This window comes from Cheilinus undulatus, linkage group 16 (assembly GCF_018320785.1).
Source record: "Cheilinus undulatus linkage group 16, ASM1832078v1, whole genome shotgun sequence".
Taxonomy (NCBI): Eukaryota; Metazoa; Chordata; class Actinopteri; order Labriformes; family Labridae; genus Cheilinus; species Cheilinus undulatus.
In genome coordinates, this window is record NC_054880.1 from 21,555,464 (window position 1) to 21,576,813 (window position 21,350).

General features: G+C 38.2%; 1 protein-coding gene across 4 annotated transcripts in view; it reads left to right on the forward strand.

The window, feature by feature from the left end:
* The window catches only part of dtnbp1b (dystrobrevin binding protein 1b), a 134,290-nt gene that overhangs the window by 109,186 nt on the left and 3,754 nt on the right, over positions 1-21,350 (forward strand). For 3 of the 4 annotated variants that reach the window (XM_041809880.1, XM_041809882.1, XM_041809883.1), the window contains 2 exons: positions 10,081-10,248; positions 19,642-19,785. In XM_041809880.1, the coding sequence (XP_041665814.1) occupies positions 10,081-10,248; positions 19,642-19,785 (312 nt within the window). The remainder of the gene's footprint in view (positions 1-10,080; positions 10,249-19,641; positions 19,786-21,350) is intronic. The other variant, XM_041809881.1, reaches the window with a different exon arrangement.

The following is a 21,350-nucleotide window of genomic DNA, read 5'->3' on the forward strand; positions in this document are numbered from 1 at the left end:
TCTGGGGGATGTGTGGGCAGAGTTCCCCATCATGCCCTTGGACAGAGTATTTAGATTTGTTTTATTTGTGTTTAGATGTGTTTGGATATTGCCTGTTGTACAGTGATACCTGCTGGGGCTTTTTTTACTAATGTTTCTTGGATTCTTGTTGTTCTTGATGTGAGACACACTGCACCACGAGTGAAGTTATCCACTGAGAACTCCCACTTGCCCCTTAAAGACACAAAGTGCATATTCTTCATCAGTATGCATTGCCTTGCAATAAGGTTGACGCTCAGATTTGTTCTTGCCAGAGGAGACCTACCTTGACATAGATTTTCAAGAGTTACTGCAGCTCTGTCAGTTGTAAAATATCTAACATTCATCAACGTTTAGTTTAAAAAGATGAAGTGTGGGCCAATATAGGCACTTTTATGTGTTTAATTTAACTCTCTATGAGTTTAATTAACACAGCCAATTTTAGAATGTATTTAACTTTATTATAGAAGAATGACTTTACCTGGACAATGCTGGATGGAGATCTATTCTCTTGTTTTTCTTGCCTTTAAGTAAAGATCATGTACAACTTCTCAGCAACTATTCAGTACTTAAAGTAACCTTTAAATTAGATCCTTTATACTTTTACTTGAGTTGATTAGACCATTATTTTTATTTTTAGTTAAGCCAGTTTCATAACTTTTATTTTTAGTTAAGCCAGTTTTAACAAGAGTAACTGTTCTTTTACTTCTTTTACTGTTCTTTACTAGTCATGCAATTTTCCCACCTTTCTCTTTAAAGCATCAGGAACACTTTTCAAATCACCCAAATCTGAAAAGTTCCTCTCAGAGCTTTGCTTCTGCTGTTTTTAAAAATCATTTTACTGACACAACTACTAAGCTAAAAATGCAAGAATTAATTCAATAGTAAAGCATAGGTAAGGGCTAATTAGCTAACATTAGCTAGCTCCCATTATCACTGTCAGCTGTCAGTCAGTGTTTTATTGCTGTAATTGTAAAATACAGTCATATTCTGCCCAGGTTAACACAATGTTTGATGGCAGGATTAGAAGTCTGTGCTACTGTATTGCTCACTTAAGAGAAGAGCATCTCACAGCATTAATCTGATATTTGCTCCTCTCTTGGCTTTTTTTCTAAGATGGGATTCTGTAAGAGTATAGGCCTATGCTTGTCTCCTCATCTGTTAGTGCAAGTTGAAAAACTGCCTGTCACCGGGCGCGCCGTTAGTCGAGTGGTTAAGGCGTGCATCATGTGGGCCCGGGTTCGAATCCGGCCGGTGGCACCATTTCCAGCATGTCTCTCCCCACTCTCTTCCCTGTTTCTGAGTCTATCCGCTGTCCTCCTCTATCTAATAAAGAATATAAATATATATATATTTCATTTTTCAGCGGTTGTTATTTCATCAGAAGGGAGGTATCAACTTGAGGAAAATCACAAAAAAACAGGAGAGCAAGGGATTATTTACAGAGTGAACGGCAGCGACAGTAGCAACCAAGCAGCACAGGAGGACATCGAGGCTGTTTAGGCTAACATTATTGCCAAAATACAGGCGGTGAAAGTGGAGACGAAAAATGAACTCAGTTAAGCTACTGGACAGTTAAAGAGTTAACTAGCCAAAGATGTCGGGCTGTAGAATGTACTCTCAGTTTAACTTAAGGTTAAGTTGATTGGACTAAACTATCTGCTTAGGAATAAAGCTCGTCCTCCATAAAAAAATCTAAGGTAGCAAATGATGTGTAAACTACATAGATAACAAAACTTCATAACTAAAGCTAAAGAAGCTCACACTTATCTATAAGAGCGAAACTACGAAGCTTATGTTAGCTGCATAGCTTATGTTATTTACATAGCTTATGTGACTACATTTGCTAAAGCTCACATTACTAAAGCTATCTAAACTGCATTGCCTTATTTAGTAACATTAAATACCTAGCTAGCTAAAGCTAACGTAGCTAAAACAAGTGACAGTTCGCATATCTACTTCTAAAGTGGGTCTACATAAGTTACCCCCAGGTTAGACCTCTGACCTCATCTCTGTTATTTACAACATAATGCCCAGTCTAATGCTTGCACTGAAGTTATTTCATGACTGTAACCGAAAGAAATCTAAAACTTGAAATACATTTTACCACCAAATTACGGCACTTCTGTTCTGACTGAGATGGTGTCACTACTGTTTGTGAGAGGGGTTGTCTGAGATGAATGGCCTGCTGCTAGACTGTCTTGAAATTTTAGAGGAGAGATTAGCCAGAAACTAAAGAAATGTCAGACTGGGCCGAGCAGACAAAGCAGAGACAGGCAAAGCAAAGAGTGGAAGAGGGGGGAGCTGATGCCAAAAGTTGATCATCCACACCTTGGAACTTCAAGAAGACTTGCAAACCAAACTGACAGACCTGGAGGTGGTAGGAGGCAGTTACATAAGAGGTTATGAACTGAATCAAGACCATGCAGTGCCATATATAGTCATCCTGTTAGGCAAGTATGGGCCCTATATAGTTCTTTAATACTGAGCATCACATATAGGAATTCTGTTGTTGTTCAGCTTCTAGTTGTGTGTAAGTGCCATAAAACATGTTTCCCTAATTAGGTTATATGATGTTATTTCATTGACATCATCTGCTGTGACTAACATGATGCAATTGCCCCATCCCTGATGAATCATCACCAGATATATATATATATATATATATATATATATATATATATATATATATATATATATATATATATATATGTGTGTGTGTGTGTGTGTGTGTGAATAAGAATCTTCCATTTTCAACATGTGACGTCACATAAATGTGCAACATCTGCTTGCAGTGTAAGTCTTTATATCTCGCATGTTTGTTCAAGACTTAAAGTGACAGCATGACTGTATATGTGCAGCACAGTCTGTAAGTAGAGAATTCATAGGACTTAATGGCTCCTACGCTAAAGTCATCAGCACAAACTTAATCCTGCGGGCGGAATATGAGCGAGAGCTAAAAATAGTCTTCATAGCTTCAATGAGGGGCGTAGCAGGATATGGTTGTCTGGTAGATGATGGTAGGTGAAGAAAGGGAAGGAATGGGGAGGAAGGAGATATCAAAGAACAAGAAGAGAAATTTAAACGACAAGTGGTTTTATATTTAAAGAAGCAGGGAGAGATTAAAGAAGCTAATCATTAAAAGCAGAAAATGACATCCATCAAAGTGACTGAAAACACTGAAATAAACCATCACTTCTAAAACTTAATGTCTAATTTTGGTTAAGAAGCTTCTTGGTTTCATGAAGCTTATACATTTTGTTTTCACCTTTATTATCTACATAATTTTGGAGGAATATCTTAGCATTTATTGATGCTGTTTGTGAGTGCCACTTCTTTCTCTCTTTTCTCCATCAAACATAGGCTTCAGAGGTCTAAATAAGCAGACAGCTCCGGCTAATAATGGATTGAGAATCTGATTAGAGAGAGAGAGATAAAAAGACATGATCTAGCTCCATCATTAATGCCGTCTGTCTGCATACCCTAATTATAGCGGAGCACACTCCTGTTACCCCATACAACGCTCTACAATACGAACAAAGCTTCCCCAAGGCCCCTAATCTAATAGAGCAGTCCCTATACAAGACATCTACACATATGCACCGGCCAACAGATAGAGTCAAGAGGGAAAGATGAGGGAGTGATGGAGGAAAAAAGAGGAGCAGTGAGATAAAGGAGATAAATTGGACTCTGAGTGCAGAATGACATAAAAAAGGAGCTTTTTTTCTGTCTCAGAGGGATGTTGGTGTGATGTCTATCATGAGGCAGCTCTGCTGGGGCCTCATTGTTCCCTTCTTTTGTGTGTACGTGTCCATCTGCTTTCAGCCCCTTTAGGGTCCAGTTATATTTTATCAGCACTCTGTTGTGTGTGTCTACTTATCCTGCAGTAGAGTTAACACTCCCCAAGCAGTGTATCGATTTCTGGAAGGAGCTGATGTATAAGAAAAGGCAGAGAATGGTGCAGAGCTGAGTAAGACATGCAGGACAATAAGAGCTGAGATGTTAACGAAAACAGACCATAATACTCAACCACTGACCTCTGCGTGGCTCTGTCCTCTCTCCGTCTGGTGACATCTTTGGCTGTGTTTCAGTCATAAAAAAAATGTGCTACTGCTGTTATTTTTGTACTTTACACTTCTTGATGCAATCTGTCACGCTTTCACCTTTGTTTCTGCCATAAAAAGGGACAAGGAGTGTATTTTTCATTCTAATTGCTTCAGCCAAAGTCATGCAGGAGAGACAAAATCCAGTACTATGAATAGAAACAGCAGAGTATTTCATTTACTGACTGCATGTTCAGATATGCAAGTTGCTATTTACCTTACAGAGAGATTTTTTATGACTAATCTAGTGGCCTAAGTGTATGCTATAGGGTGCTTTAAACATAACTTTAATGTCATATATCAAATATATACTGCCTCAACATAGATAGAGTAACTCATCTGGGTTTGTTGTTCTCAGCTCCATGTTCACACCATGGCTCTGAGGCTCAAACATGTTTCATATATGGCCTTTCTTGTATGAATTCCTCCTTTTCTGACCTAAAGCCCTGTCACGACAGTTTAGGGATGGTAATTTCAAGCAGTTATCATTCAAAAATTACTGGCAGTTCTTCAAATAAAGGTTGAATAGTATTGCTATTCTTTACTTGCTCTTTTAGTAAAGAATGCTGTTAAGTTCTGATAAAACTTTCACTACAGCTGTATCTAAACAAATCAGTCCCCCAGCTTCTATGATATACTGGCTTTCAGTACATCTAAACCATGCGTGTAACTACCTCAAAATCATGCTGAAGCTGGTCAGGAAAAGAGCAAAATAATGTTTTCTTCTGCCAAGAAAAGCTTTCATTTTAGTTCTTTACTCCTCTTTTAATAAATAAATGTGGTCTGATAAAAATTGACGCTATGGTTACATCCAAGCTAATTGCTGGTTACCATTGTTTACCAGCTTGCAATCTAACTAAACCCCACCCAGAGCTACTATATCTATAGTTCACCTCAAATGACATTGATTGGTCCATTCATTCTGAGACACGGCACAAACATTTCATGACATTTGACAGATGAGGAATAGGCCAGTCCATTGGCTTTGTAAAGTTAGAGTGCTATAACGTTGCAAAAATAATAATAATAATAATAATTAAACCCTTTAATAACTTGTTCCATATGTTGGTTATTAAAATGGCATGTAACCTGCAGTACATCTGCCTAAAATGTGTGGAAACCATCATTCTGTCTAGTGTAGTGCCCACAATCTGGAACACTATAGCCTAATATCCTAAAATGGATAAAAATCTTTACAGTTTGACAATGCAGAGACATACTGTATTGCACATAGGCTGTGCGTAATACTGCATACCGAATAGATGCAAAGATGTCTCAATTTTTAAAAAACAACAACAAAATGAGCTTTTGATTTTTCTTTTCACCTTGATGTTGTTCTTGTCCCTTTCATTTAAAAATTTTACATAATGGGAGAATTCTGGTGATAGGCTGTCCTCCACCTTCTCACTAGCTCAAGTGGCTAGCAATGCATGCACACTGGCACTGCTGTGTCTACCTTCTGCTTGCACAGAACTAAGTGCCAACATACCAATATGTAGGAGAGATACAGAAATAGTGCAGATGCTTTGTGGATCTTCTTTGTTCTTTCGGTTTTGTTTGTGGTCACAAAAGAAAAAGACAAATTGGGATGGGTTTTTTTCAGTAATTTACAAAAAAAAAGGTAACTAAAAAAAGAGTGGTAGACTTGAAAAACTAACAACTTACATTACATGTTACAACAAAAATGGAATTTGAGCACTTTAGTGGATTACTTTGTAACATTGTCCCGAACACTGTCCATTCTTTTTAACACAGAGACTCTTTCACCTACATAAGCCTTTTTAAAACCCTTTATCAAACAGTGCAGAGAGGACAGATGAAGTACATTCAACAGTGTAGAGATGATGAAGTTTGCATAAATGTGATGTGAAAAAGTAGACTAAACAATCCTTATAAAAAAACATTTCCACATTAGAGAATGTAAATCCTAAGTCTGGTTTGTTAATAAAAACCATAGATGGACCAGGATGCAAGCCAGTTTGTCAGCTTGATGCTAGCATATAATGGAAATTGCCATTGGCAGGCTAACGGATTTAGATTACACTTTTACTTAACAATGTCTAGTAAAATATATAATTGAATTGATCATTTAATCAACAATTTTAAGTCAAATTGTTTCTTAAGTTAAGAGATGCTAAACTAGTGTCTCTCTTCTTTAGTTGTTTAATGGCAGCTGGGAAACATTTAGATGTGCTATGGTCACCGTCTGGTGTGAGTACATGTTACAACCACTTGCTGGTGAAAACTATGGAAAGAGGTTTATTCATTCATTACACAAAATACAAAAATCATACACAGTATAGACATATCAATCAAAGTCAACAGTCATATGAAGTTGTGATTTAAAGGGCAGAAGCAAACTGCTTATGTAAGCCTTTCCTATGATGTGATGAAAGTTGCGTGAAATCCTTGATTTTGAATAAATTAATGACTATATTCAAAAATCATGACCCATCCCTACTACACAGGGGAAAAAGGATGACCACACACACTAAAGGCATTGTAAATAGAGGCATAATTGTAGAGTTTCATAGCAAGTACAAGTTTGTTGCTGCTCATAAGGCAGCAACAAAAAGAAGGAGAAGACACGGACGGCAATGTTTAAGCCCTTTCTTTGGCGTTTATTTTTTAAAACAATAATAAATATATTCCTGTTGTCAGTATTATGAACCGTGTGCTGTCGGTGCGTGTGTGCGAATGAGAATCATGAAAACGTTTGTGGTGAAATGTGAGTGTTGAGGTGCGTGTAGAGTGCACAAAAGAAAAGCGTGGTGGTTGCAATGTGGCCGGCCGGAGGATGGAGTCTGAGAGACCGAGGCCACAGCGGAAGTCAGCCTTTTATAGTCCCAGGAAACACACTGGGCCCTAGTGGTCCCCGGTTCTTGTCAGCCGCTGCACCTCAAACAAAACACAACAGGTATTAGGTCACATATTAAGGGACCATGACAAGAACAAATAGATCATTAGAACCAAAGCAAAGATATAACTTTGGTTTAAAATACTTCAAAAAAGTATGAATCATCTTTGGGCAGCGTATCTGAATGGAGCTCAGTTCCACACAGTTATAGTCTGAACACTGAAGGAGGGGTGGGGGAGTAGAGGGAATGGTGCACTGAGGGAGTTTTGTTTTGATATTAGAGCCTGTTGTTAAAGTGTGGTATCTCAAAAGAAATATATATAAAAACTTGAAGTCTTGCCAGCAGAGGATACAAACAGAAATGTTTAAAAGAAATTGAAAATAGGCTAATCTTTAGTGCAGCTTTTCAGTCCCTCATGTTCTGAGTTCTCACCTCCTCCACGGAATCGCTTTGGCCCATTTATGGCTCAGCTTAGAGTTTGAAGTTCAGTTTGTCTGTGTTCACTTGTTTTCTTTGGTTTTATATGAAAATGCTATTTCTTCTCATTATGTCAGCGGTTAGCTACATTACTCTGCCTGAATAGAAATTAGTAATCTGTATGTCAAAACTGAACAGTGTGCAGCTCTTAAAGAGGAATACCTTAAATACATGAAGATCTGCTTTTCAGGAGTGGAAGAGAGAATGCAACAGTCTCATGATTTAGGACAGAAAATATCTATAATAATTTTTAATCTATAAAATATCTATTATCTAAATAAGATGTTTATACTCTTACTGACCAAGCCTCAAAGATCCAGGACACATCAGACATATAATATGTGGCTTCCCAGCCCTTGCTGCAGCAGTCAGTGTCAGCAGTTGGTCTTATATAATGCTGCCATCCATCAGAAGGAGACAGGAGAACTAAAGAGACAGCCTGTTGGAGACTCCAGGCTGCAGTCCTGCACACACAAACAAACAGAGGTTTTCTCTGTCCACAGGGTCATTTTGTCTGCCCCTGGTCACTTGAATATGCTCCTCCCTCTCCTGCAATGCTTACATGTATTACCCTGACAGGGGTCAGCAGTCTTAAGGGGACCATTCAAGATCAAGTGAATACCTTGTCAAAGCTCGCCAGGTTACAGAATGACTCCACGGAATCATCTTTATTTGAGAGGCTTATTGTGGTTAGAAAATGTTTTGTGAATTTTTTTTTATTTTTCAGAGAAAAATTACAGCAATGATGAGCAGAACGTTCAACATATAATCAACCTAGACTAATGGACCAATTAAGACCTCAGATTCAAAATAAACTGGAAATATCCTGTCTGATCTTGTATACAGATGCTAACGGAGATAAGATAGACCCTTCATTCTGAGTCTTATCAACTAATGTGGTCACACTCTTACTTCTGAATATATTGTATCCAGCCAAGATACACAATTTTAACTAATCCCTTAAGTTTGACCCCTAATTCAGAATAAAACTGACCCATTAAGTTAGGCCCCCTAATAAGAACAAAAATGACCCTTTAAGTAAGTTAGACCCCTACAGATTTATAACAGAGCAAATAAATCAGACCTGCAGTCAGGATCTACTGGACCCATTAAGCTAGACCCCTTACTTTGGATCTTACATGCCTGTTGTGAAAGATCCCTGATTCAGAATCTAAGGGGCACATCAATTTCAACGCCTTATTGGGGATATGTAGTATTCCTGTAGTTATACTCCCAATCTACACCTAAGGGAACAACAAATTTAGACCCCCTACTCGTAATCTTAAAGATCTTGAAGATCTCTAATTAAGGCCTTGGAAAACTTTCATTTAGACCCCCTGATTCCTAATCTACAGACCCATAAAGTTGTATCCCTTATGCAAAATCAAACAGTCTCTTTAGTCTGACCCTTATCCAGAATGGTATGGAGGTTTAGCCCTATTTAGGGAGATGCAGGCAGACTAAGGCATTTATATGCACTGTTAAGCAATTTTAAATGCAGATTTATATTTAGAATGCCAACAAATCCAGAGGGCTGCACGGCAGCACAGGGGTTAGCGCTGTTGCCTCACAGCAAGAAAGTCAAGATTGTTTAAAATCATTGTCAAGAGGAACCTAACTCCTGCCACCTCTTCCACCCATACCATGGCTATGACAGCATACCGTGCTTCAGCACGGAACACACTGGTCAAACAAACTAGACCTTGGGACCCAAGCATGTTGGGCAGGGTGTGAGTGCACTCTTAGACCCCCATATTGAAACTAATCTAGACCCGTGATCTCTGGCTCCGACTTCATCTGGGGCGGTAAAATAACCATATTGATGCCACTCTTGAGGATTATTTGGACAAACACGTGTTTGTGACAAAGCTCAAATCAGGTCATGCTCCCCTAATGGTTGTGGTTGGCAAATTGGGCCTTAAGCTATTATGGCTCAATCTTTTGATATGCATTTTAACCCCTTAAACCATGGTTAAAAATCATCCTGTATGTAGCCAGTGTATTTCACATTTAAATTGTGATTCAGCAAGACCCCCAAATCCAGAAAATAGGTAAAACCTTAGATGCAAGACTCATTGGCCACATGATAACTGAATAACCTTTCTGTCTTTTAAAAGAAACATTGCAGGTCTTTGTGTTTGAGGTAGCTGAAACAAACCAATCCTTTAATGCTCCGACAGGAGAGAAGATCACGCAGTGGGAGATGAGCCCCTGTTTGCTAAAGTGTGTGCAGCAGAGTGGGCTGCCTGCGTGAGACTTCAATGAGTGTGGTCCCTCCTGTGCAGCCCACAGGAGACTGAGTATTGAGTTTTTGAGGGCGAGTGAGTTGCAGAATCTGTGAGCTCTGCTGAGGACTAAGCCCGACATCGTTCTGCTTCAGTGAAGATTGACCCCAGCCTGTAGAGAATGAGTTTGGCCGCTTTCTATCTCCCATAGCAGTCGTTTATTTCAGATCAGAGAGTTTTGGTCAGAGAAGTTTATATAAGTGTATGCATATTATATTTACATCTTTTGTGATCTTTAAAACATGTCTGTGAATCTTCAGACATGTTTCATTTGTATGTTTTTGCCTCATGTTTAGCTTTTGAATAACATCTTGAACATCTTTCCTCTCTCCTTTTTAGTGGAGCTAGATGCAGAGCATGCACAGAGAGTCCCTGGGGCAGAACCAGGAGGGATCCCAACCCCGCAGGTCAAGCTGAAAGAGAGGCAGAAGTTTTTCGAGGAGGCCTTTCAGCAAGACATGGAGCAGTACCTGTCTACTGGCTACCTGCAGATCGCTGAGAGGAGAGGTGAGAAGGAGGAGAAATGAGGTCAGGTGTTCTTTATTTATGCCATAGCACTTCTCTTTGATCATATTTAAACAGCTTTAAAGTGGGCATGTAATAAGGCCTGCAAAGGAAAATTTTCAAAGTTGAGGTTTAGACTTTGGTTTCTATAACTTATTCAACACTGAATGCAAAGCTATCAAGCATTCAAGTGAATTAATTCCAGAGTCCTGATAACATCAGTTGAAACCTTCACACTTCAGCTGCATATCACAAGATGGAGCCATAATAGCTTTCTGCAGTGATGCTCCACACTCTGAGTGCCTGTCGCTAAACCCACAAGTAGAGTCATTACTTTGAAAAATGCCACCACACCATATAAATGTAGTTTTCCTCTGGGATTGTAATAGAATCCTGCTGCAGTTTACTTCATGTATTACCACTAAAATCCTGTGCTAAAATACCCAGAGGATGTGCTGAAGTGAGGGACTGCATACTGCTCTGAAAGATGCACTGGGCTCTGGTGGTTTGGAGTTAGAAATGTGATTTTTCTTCTTTTACTCATCTATCCTGCTCACTTAATCCCCTGGATGTGGCTTATTAGAGAGGATTGTGGAACAGCATGGGGGGAGGAGGGTTAGAGCAGAAGGAAAGAAACTTAAAGACTGTAGAGGGAGATAGCTTGTGTTTTCACTGTCAGTCAAAAAAGCTTCTTATGGTAAATGTAGTTATATCCGTCACTAAAACAAATAGCTAGGTATATGGTGCACTGACTAATTTTTCATGTCACTATATAAACTCTAGTAAGATCTTCTGCAACCCATCTAGCCTATAGCACAATGAGGCTCATTTAATGAGGCTCATATCATTAGCACTGACCTCGAAGCGACGACCCTATTGGAACTGAAGGAATTGTTATTATTTTTCCCACATGTTGTGGCCTCAGTTAGGGGCCTTAAAGGGGCTCCATGCAAGACTTAGAAAAATGTCAGTGTTAATGTCACTGCTGGCCATTAGGCAAACTACAACAATATTGTGTTGCTCGTCCACGACAGCGTGCTTCTTGCTCATGATAGAGCCTCCGGTTTATCAGCTGATACACACGCAGACCAAGGTGATTTACTGGCATCATGTGTACAGAGGAAGTAAGTGAAGTTGAGTTGTTGAGCAGAAGCAACAGGGCTAACATTGCTTAGCTCTGATAACAGTGCCTTGATCGAGGATATCAGTTGGCTGAAATTATGTTTTGAAGATATTTTACAAATTATCAAAACATAAACTCAGTAAGTTGAATCCAGTGCCAGGAAGCAAGAAAAAGATGCAATGTTATCTGGAAAACACTAAATGAGCAACGTGACATTCTCGTTGTTTGGATAGCATCTTCATAAGCAAGCTAACGCGATGTAGCATATGGTTTGTAGAACACAAAACAAAACATTGTATTTCATGGTCAGGAGTGATGCCTTACCTTTTCAGCAGAAAGACGGCCATCTCTGGATCAGTATTTATCCCAAGCGCCAAGTGAAGCTCCCTCCATTTCTCAAATGCTCCACCAATATTTACCCTCGATTTCCCCCTGCGTCGGTCACACTATCTTTTAGCTTGACGGGCTTCAGCAGATAAAACTATCTTAGTTTTTGTATGTTTTCACCAAGTTTGTGTGGGTGTTTGGGTTGAGATAGCCGGTTTACTCGCGGCCCGAGTTCTTCACAGAGAAATGACTCCACAGGCTTATACAGGCAAACAAGGAAGACATAAAGAGCCTCATTCTTCACATCAGGATAAAGTGCGCACCATTATATACTCAAAAGTGGGAAATTTTAAAGCAAAAATCTTACATAGAGCCCCTTTAACATGCTGAAAAAATCCCCCAAATCGGAAGAAAATTCAGCCACAGCATAAAGATTTGTATTCTAGTGAAATAGGTCTATTAGAATGCATCTAAATAAAGCTTAAGTTCACCTTCAGGCCACCAAAACTGGCAAACTGTTATGTCACAGCTTCATGGTTAATCAGCAAATGAAAACTGAGTTTTAAAAACCTAAAGGGATGTATTTCAAGGTAAAATATGGGCATATCATTAAGCCAGTTATCATCAGTTGAATTACACTAGCTTTGAAAGTTCTGCCAGTTAACATAGGCTATTTGCTATCATCTTAACTGCCACAGTAACTGTTAACATAGATGCTGATGATGACAGCCAGTTAACATAACAGAAGGAATATAAGGTAAAACATTGTAGCTTATTTGTCAACAACAGAAATACTGTTGGCCTAAAGGCTTAGCTAGCAAACCTTGATATGAAAAAAACTTCTCACAATCATGGCTAGCTAAAACAACAGTTAATGGCCCTATAACTGCTAGTATTCCTTGCTAACAATATAAATATTAACATTACCAATCTTAACTAACAATCTTAGATAGCTAACATAACTGCTAACAATCATAGCTAGTTAAAAGAAATAACATAACTGACATAACTAGCCTAGCTATATGCTGCTAATGATTTTAGCTGGCTAGCCTAACTGTTGACAAAACTGAGGATTATTTTATCAGCTAACAAATCTATTAGCATAGCTGAAAACATTTTTAGATAGCGAAGCTCACTGAACTGTTAGAAACGACTAACTTTTATAACATAACTTGCATGATTGTTAAAGGCTTTGTTCTAAAGTTTGAGTGCTGTTAACAAAAAAATAAACTGAATCAAATTTAGAATTGACATTGTTATTAATTGACAGTGTGTGGAAATATATGAGAGAGTTGTATGCTTAATTTATAAACGTCCCATTGAGAATTTTTGCAAAGTGGGTGGGGGCTCACCACCAGAGGCTCATGCTATGTAGGGGGTCCTTGGCATTGAAATGTTTGGGAATCCTTAGTTTAGGCCACATAATTGCTTATAGTTTTAGCTAGCTAACATAATTGTTAGCAAACAAAAAAAAACAAAAAAAAAACAAAAACAAAAGTGTGTCCCAGTTGAGTACTTCTGTACTAAATACTAAACATTGTGAGTTCACTGGTGTAGTGCATTCACATTGAGAAATATGGTCAAATACAGTGTACTACTGGCACTCTCTAAACCAAAGAATTGAGTGTGAGTGTGTGTACCCTCAAAGAAGGTGATATTGGTGACACTGAATATCTTAATTTGCATCAGGATCATCTATCTGTCATTATGTTAGCATGCTAAAATGTGAGCTATCATTAGCATCCACTAGCTAGCTAACATTAGCACCCGCTAGCAAGCTAATGTTACTAGCATTAGTAGTATCACTCAAGAGATGGGCATTTAGGGCAAAATAAGTTCATCTTCTTCCCACGAACAGGTTAAAATGTTAACATAAAACACAAGTAACCAATAGTGAGTGAAAAAGACATCACATTAGATCAGAATTGCCTCACGTCCATTAGGCATCTGCTGTTCTGCTGAAGTAGAAGAAAACTGAAGCGGTTTAACAATATTGTCATTTCCTGTTAGTGCGTGGTTTGGGACAATCTTAACCTGTTGTAATTAAGTGCTCTGTTCTGCATTTTAGTGTATTTTATTGCAGTATACTTGCAGAAGAAGGTAATTCGAGACACACTGATTGATGTTAAAAAAGCAAACTGTTTAATGCTGATTGTAGTCACCTTTTTGTATTCTTAATAACCCAAATGTTGTTTTATCTTAAAATATGTTCTTCTAAATTCCTATTATTGTCTTTTGGATGCTGATCAATCAGATGGCAGTAAAATGATAAAGATTTGTCAGATTCTCTGGGTTTGTGTTGATCATATAGGTCCTGTTACAAAAAAATCCAAGGCTTTGCCTGTCATATTTTTATTTTCTATTCACAATGTCCCAGCTTTTTTGGAAATGGGGTTGTACTGTGTAATCTTTCAAACCTATGTGTGATTAGGAAAATGAGTGCAGTATAAATACAAACAGGCTACAAGCTCAAATCAGAGCTACAGTGTGGCACCACTGGGGAGAGAATTTCCAGCTGGAAACACTGAAGATAAGCAGGGGGGACACTGGAAAGAAACTGTAAGGAGATAGTCAAACAAAGAGAGAAAGCACTGCGGATGCCCTCACCCACTGAGCCATCAAAATCCAGTCTCAAGGGTCTTACACTCACACACAAATATACACACACTTGGATAGTCTCCATAATCTCACCACAGTCTCTCCCAGCAGGGGAACCTTTTAGGCAAGGTCACGGTGGGGCTAAAAGAAGAACATGCAAAAGCCAGTGACATGGAAATGATGTTCTCAGTGCAGCGCTTTCTCCACCAGGACTCCAACAACACAACAGCTGTGTTGGTTTAAGTGAATTTGTATGCATGTGTTTTTGTGCGTATTTTTGTTTCTGTATTGGAGAGACAGCTCAATTTGGGCCTGAATACTGAAACAACATCCCACATGCTATGTTTTATGAGCCTGTGTAGCTGCTGTGTGGTAATAATTGTGTATCTAACAGGTAAGATAGGGAAATGCACATGAGAAGAGGCTGCACACTGAGCAGTCATTAGAGAGCATTAGACCTCAGTTTGTCTCTGATGTGTCACACAAAACAACACCGCTGTCTCTACGGAGGAAAACACAGAGAAGAATTCTTGGATTACTGGATGGGTGTACATCAAGTGATATTTTCAGTATGTATGTTAAATTAATGCACAACATTTCCATTTGTGTTTGTACAGCATTCAATTCATCCATGTCTGTGTTTGTGCATCAGAATGAGTTTCACTGTGTTCAGTTCATTTTCAGACATTCAGATGAATTGCCAAAGTTGAGTGATCTGATCTGACACTCACTCATGTGTCCCTTTGCGTGATATTTGGTACGTGTTGCTTTCTAAAGTATGGGAAGACTTTTGGGGGAGTCTCCATGGGAAATAACATCCCCCCCTTCTTTCTCTCTTTTTTCACTCTTCTGCTCTTCCTCCCTTGTGCCGCCCTCCTCTGCTCTCCTCATTTCCTTGAGGTACGGTAGCCAATAGCATCTTCTCTCACCGCTGTGCGCCGACCAATCATCTCCTGTTTTCCCTCTTGTGCTTGCAACTTTACCCTGCACCCCCTCCTCCTCTGCCACCCCCACAGTGCAATGACTGGCTGTTTGTGACGCATGCAGCACATCATGCAAGCGAGCAAGGCATCTGTTACCCCTGCAAGGTGGTGAATCCAGGACTGTGTAAATGACATATTTGCAGGTGTAGAAGGGTACTGTTTAATGAAGAAATGTGGCTAAGGTGTATCAATTCATGTATATTTTACAAAGCTTTACTATTTAGTCAATGCATATCAGAAAACCTATGTGGACAATGCAGAATCAACTGCAGTGCAATTGCAGTTTTCTTGTATGTAAAGCTTTTTCCAGTAAAGTTTGCATGGCTTTGTATCTGTTGATTCCTAGCAGCTTCCACTTTCTGATGTCATTGATAATACCAGACTGGTACATTTGACAGAAGGTGTAGGATTTGCATTTTTATAGGCTAGTACCTAAAAACAGAATATCTAAACTACATTTGCAAAGTACTACAGTAATTTCCATCCTAACAATATTGCAGCAGGGGGCTATTCAATACAAGTCTGGTCAAGATCTCTTTCTGTTTCAAAGGAAATACTTGTCATTGTTACTTAACCAAATGTTTATGTGCTGTGCTCAAGGTTAATTAACATTGGGTCTTTTTGAATTATATTACAAAGAATATTCATAAGAGAAGTCCAAACCACTCAAAACAGTCTGGCTGCAGAACTGGAGATCCGAGATGCCCCCTCTGGCAGGCCGTTACTGTTGGAGGTGTTGCAATTTGCAAGTACAACTTATTTCAGGCGTAAAGTTTTTTTTAGTATAACTTTATTCATAAACAAAGTCTGGCCGTTACATTTATGAAATAACCAACCTGCAAGCATTACAGTCTGAGCAACATTTTAGAGAAAAAGGTCAGAGGTCAAACTGGATGGATAATACTTTTATAAAAATAGAAACACAAATGATTTTAGCTTCAGTAACTTAGGTTAAAGCTAAGATAGCTATGCTAGCCACATTATGAATGTTACTACATAAACCACTGTTTCTAAGTAAGCTCCAGCAATGTGAGCTTTAGCAAATGCAGCTAAAACTAATGTTGCTAGCGTAGCTAACATAGCTTTGCTAGCCACATTATTAATGTTACTTGTAAGCCACTTTATCTAAGTTAGCTCTAGCAATGTAAGCTTTAGCAAATGCAGCTAAAACTAATGTGGCTACGTTTGCTACGTGGGTAAAGTAGTTAATGTAAGCTCTGTAGTTTTGTTTGTAGAAATATACATGAGCTTCAGCTTAAGTTCCGTTATTTATGTAGCTTTTGGAGTTAAGCTAAATAAATAAGCTAGGTAAATGAACTACGTAAGCTACGTAAGCAATGTAAGTTACATAAGCTACGTAAGCTGTTTTCATGGAGGATATGCTTTTTCCCCATAAGCAGACTATTTATTTGGCTTTGTTAAATGTTTTGTAAACAGGTTTGTAGGTCAGGTTTTATATCTTTTAACTTTTGATATCATAACCCCTACCTTAACCCTTACCTTACCTAACCTAACCAAAAGAACTGAATGTTTTTGCACAGCATCTTACAGTAACAGTCTACAAGAGGTGGCATCTACAGAGCTACTGTCTACAGCCAGACCCCTCTCAAACCATCTCACTCTCTCAAGAATGACCATACCCTGTTTGGGTGAAAACAAGCCCTTAAGGCTCATTTATGCTCTATGTTTGAAACACATTTTCATCCATTCTCTCAAAGCTTATGGTTATGGATCAAATGCTGTGATATCACTGCCAAATGTTGGGGCAGTGATGAACAATGTAGCCAACAGTTCAACCCAGTGTTACAAAATAAAACAAAGAAGAGCCGTTTGAAAAAAAGAAACAATCGGGTTTTTGAGGCAAAAATGCCAAATGTTGAGTTGTTAAAATAATACAATAATATTATTGATGATAGCTCAACAAGGATCAAAGACAGACATCTACAAGAGCACAGCTGAGCAGAGTACAGACCTGCTTTACCTGCTAAATAGTTAGATATTATGTTTATATTTTATGCTTTTAAATGGCTAAGATCCCCATCTTTCCTGTACCACCATTTATTTTGATGGAATGTTTTCAGCTAGAAAGGGGCGGGGCCAGCATCATTTGGTCAAAGTAGTGTTAGAAGCCAAGTTACCTTTAGGTAACATTTGCTATGAATTGGCACTGTACGAGAAGTTTGATTAAATAGTCATCTGTAGAAATGCCAGAAGCCAGTCCTTCTCAAACATAATGAAATGCTCTATACTTATTCAAGTATTTCATTCAAGTCTTAAGTGACAGGATGGTCTTTTGTTTGGAGTCAATACAATAATAAGACACTGGATTGTTAAGAGAATTTAATCTATTGATTGCTGTCAGGATCTAGAAAATATCTCTGCATATGAAAATGCAAGAGGGAGAAATCCTCTACCCCTATTTACATTTTAGGGGGTTTTCATGGTATTTGGTATGTGGTATACACCACATACAGTGCTTAACAAATGTATTAGACCACCCTAACCCTAACCAAAGTAAGGTTTATGCCACAGCTGCCCTAAATTACCAGCATTGGTAATTACCAAAATCATTTTTTATGTTTCTGCAATGGTTGATACACCAATATGTAGAAGCTCTTTAACCCAAATGATATTTTTAATGCTAAAATATAATTATTGTTGTTATCCATGAATTTTCAAATTTACTGATTTACAAAAAAACTGAAAAAATAGTAAAGCACATTAATATTTCTTGATTAATATGTCGAATTATAGTTATTTACTTGCATTCCCGAACAGAAAAATTAGTTTTAGTGGTTGAATGTTATGCTTGATTCATTTCTGACTTCTCAGAGAAGCCCAGTGAGCTGGCTCAAATTTGGGTGAATTTAGTTTGAAATCCCTTATTCCTGTTCAAAATGGTAAAACGTGGAGAGCTCAGTGAAAATGAAAGAGTCCGCATTAAAGCACTTCATGATGCTGGATGGCCTTTGAGACAAATATGACAGGTGGTCTAAAAAATTTGTTAAGCACTGTACATGGATTCAAAAAGGATTGGCCTAATTCACTTAAAGGTTAATTTCACAATTTCAGCTGGTACAAAAAAGGAAATACAGTTTTAAATCTGTTTCACTGATGCTCTTTGCAACTGAGCTGAAACCTGAGCACTTCAAGGATAAGTTCACACTTCTTTTTTAGTCTGCCTTAAAATAAAATGTGCACTTACAGCATGGGCAGTGAACAGAATGTTGTCTGCTCTCCTCTCCATACTTGTCAGTGAAACATTTCTGTGTAGTTCAGTATCAGTGTAGATGACCAGAGAACCCATAGGTCTAACAGTCCATCAAATTATGCTTCACCCTCATTCATGTGTGAGGGTGCTGAATCCACAACAAATATCCAATAACTTAAATGTATTTGAGATTTATTTTAGGGCTTTTATCCTCATCCACAGGCTGGATTTGAGGCCAGGCTGCCTCCTTCAAGCACAACTGCCTCTGAACATGACACATGTAGAAAGCAACTAGGTTACCTTTGTCCAAAAATGTCCTCTTTTATCGCTGTAGAGACATTCCAGGCAAAGGCCCTCCTCAGTGACTTCAGTGAAACAAACTCAGCAGTCACTCACACATGACATTTTGTTATCAGCGGTAATGCTGATGCAACAACTCTCAAGGGAATTTCAAAAAATACAATCAAACGTCATCTGCATAAGTGTCACCTGGGTTTGACTGTTAAATGGCAGAAGCCATCATCCTCAATCAGGCCAAAAGAAAAAATAATTTGTCATCAAAAGTTGGATTAACTTTAACTTTGTTATTATGTGTCTGTCAAAGCTAACACAGTTAAATTATTATATAAGGAAACATGAGATTGTTTTATTAAAGCTCCTGTGAAGGAGTACAGGGGGCGCCAAAAACATCACAAACTGATAGTTCCTCTCATAAGCTTTAAACATCATTATTTCATACATTTACCTTTTTTTGACAATTTCAAAACAGTGATGCTATTCGCCCCAATGAAGTTTAAAATGCCACTATGTGTGGAGGAAAGATACTTCATCAGAAGACATTTGTACAGATGAGATTAAAATAAACTATCCACTGATAACAAACTAGGTATTGCTTGTCGCCTTTATGTACAGCTTTAACATACAGCTGCACCCGCCAATCCATGACTTGTGATAGGACTGTGGATGGAAGTGTTTAGCTAAGCCATTTCCAATGCTTCATAGTCTGAATGAGCTCCATTTGCTTTTGCTCTGCACATTTTGATCTGACTAAGAGTGAGAGTGCCTCTCTTCCTGGACTCAGCCCCTTGCCGCTGCCCTCTGAATGCTCTCATCTTATTTGAAGTTAAAATCTTGTTGTCCCTTGTCATATTCAGAGCCAATAGGAAGCATGTCGTCCATGGAGGTGAACGTGGACATGCTGGAGCAGATGGACTTGATGGACATGTCTGATCATGAAGCCTTGGATGTGTTTCTGCACTCCGGGGGAGAGGACAACAGCGCTGCATCACCTGTCGCAGGTAAGTGGACAAAAGAACCCTCATAAAATATTATACAATCAATGATAACACAAATAAACTTTTTTTCCTAATTAAAAAAACTTTTTAAAGTATTGTATCAAATAATTTACCAATGCAGACATCTGTGACTCAGAAGATTGACAGGCTCAATGTTTAGACACGATGCATCAACACCATCTGTCCACATCTGCTTGGGAACATTCTTGTGACAGAGAACAACCTACAGCATCTCGCTGACAGCTTGTTCTAATCTAAAAATAAACTAGTTCCCATAATTCTGCTACAATTTATAACTCTACTGAGGCTAAGCTTCAAGCGTACTTGGAAAAACTTATGAAGTCATTCCAGAAATCAGGGCAGCTCTGTCTCCTTTAGGATCTGGTCAAAAGTGCAGAAAAAATAACTTCTCAAGAAGTTGTACCTAATGTAAAGAAAACTGAATAAATCCCTGTGCATTCAGTTTTCACTGCACCATTTCTGCAACTATTACAAAGAAGTCTAGTTCTATGTACTTTATTTATGCCACTACCTGCACTTCTATAATATTCAAAACTAGGGATGGGAAAGACAGCCTAAAAATAAAATGTCAGATTTTCACACCAAACCTGATTTATGACTTTTTATTGATATTCTTTCCCGCTTAAGAAAAAAAAGACTGAAAATAAATGTTGCTGTTATTTTATTTGTAACATTTAACAAAAGTGAAGTGAATGTATGTATTAAGAATAGAAAGAGGGATACTACTGCATTATATATCAGTACTGAGAACCAAGTTTACTTTTGATAATTGCATAACAGTTCTGACAGGCCATAACCTCCTATCTCCAAAACAACTACTTTTTAGAGAATGAAAAAAGCAAAGTATTTTTCAAATATAGGCAGTATCTTTTTTTCATGTATTGGTTTAAAACGAAACAGATACATGTAAAGGGTGACCAATAGTACTGATTTATATATTAAAAAAAAAACAAAAAAAAAACAAAGAATAATCAAAAATGGAGATAGGAGGTTTTGGCCTAAGGCCAGATCTAAACTGTTTCCCCATATAGATCACAAAGTCATTTAAAAGATAAAGCACAATGGAAACAGCCATGTTAGAAATAGGCTACATTACTTTTTTTTATAACATGTACGATTATTTATTTCGTTAACTGGGCTTTATTCTAAGACGTATTCTAGTGTTTGCTAACAGCAAGCAGGTACAGTATGAAAAACAGGAATATTAGTGATATCTAACAGTCAGATTCAAGGTTGCAGAGTTCATATCAATTACGTTAGGGTAAGGGTTAAAGTTAAAATCTTGATCTTCAAAACCTAATCACAAAATGTTTAATAAAGTTTCAGGCAGAAAGCTCATCCTCCATGAAAACATTCTTTGGTAGTAAACATAGCTTGTGTAAATCCGTTTAAGGAGATATCACAGCTACGTAGCTTATGTAACTAAAGCTAATGCTCACAAAGCTCATAGGCCTACTAGCAAAGCTACAAAGCCAACATGAGGTCTACAGAAGATACATACTCTAGCTAAGTAGCTTATGCAGTTGCATTAGCTTTAGCTACATTTG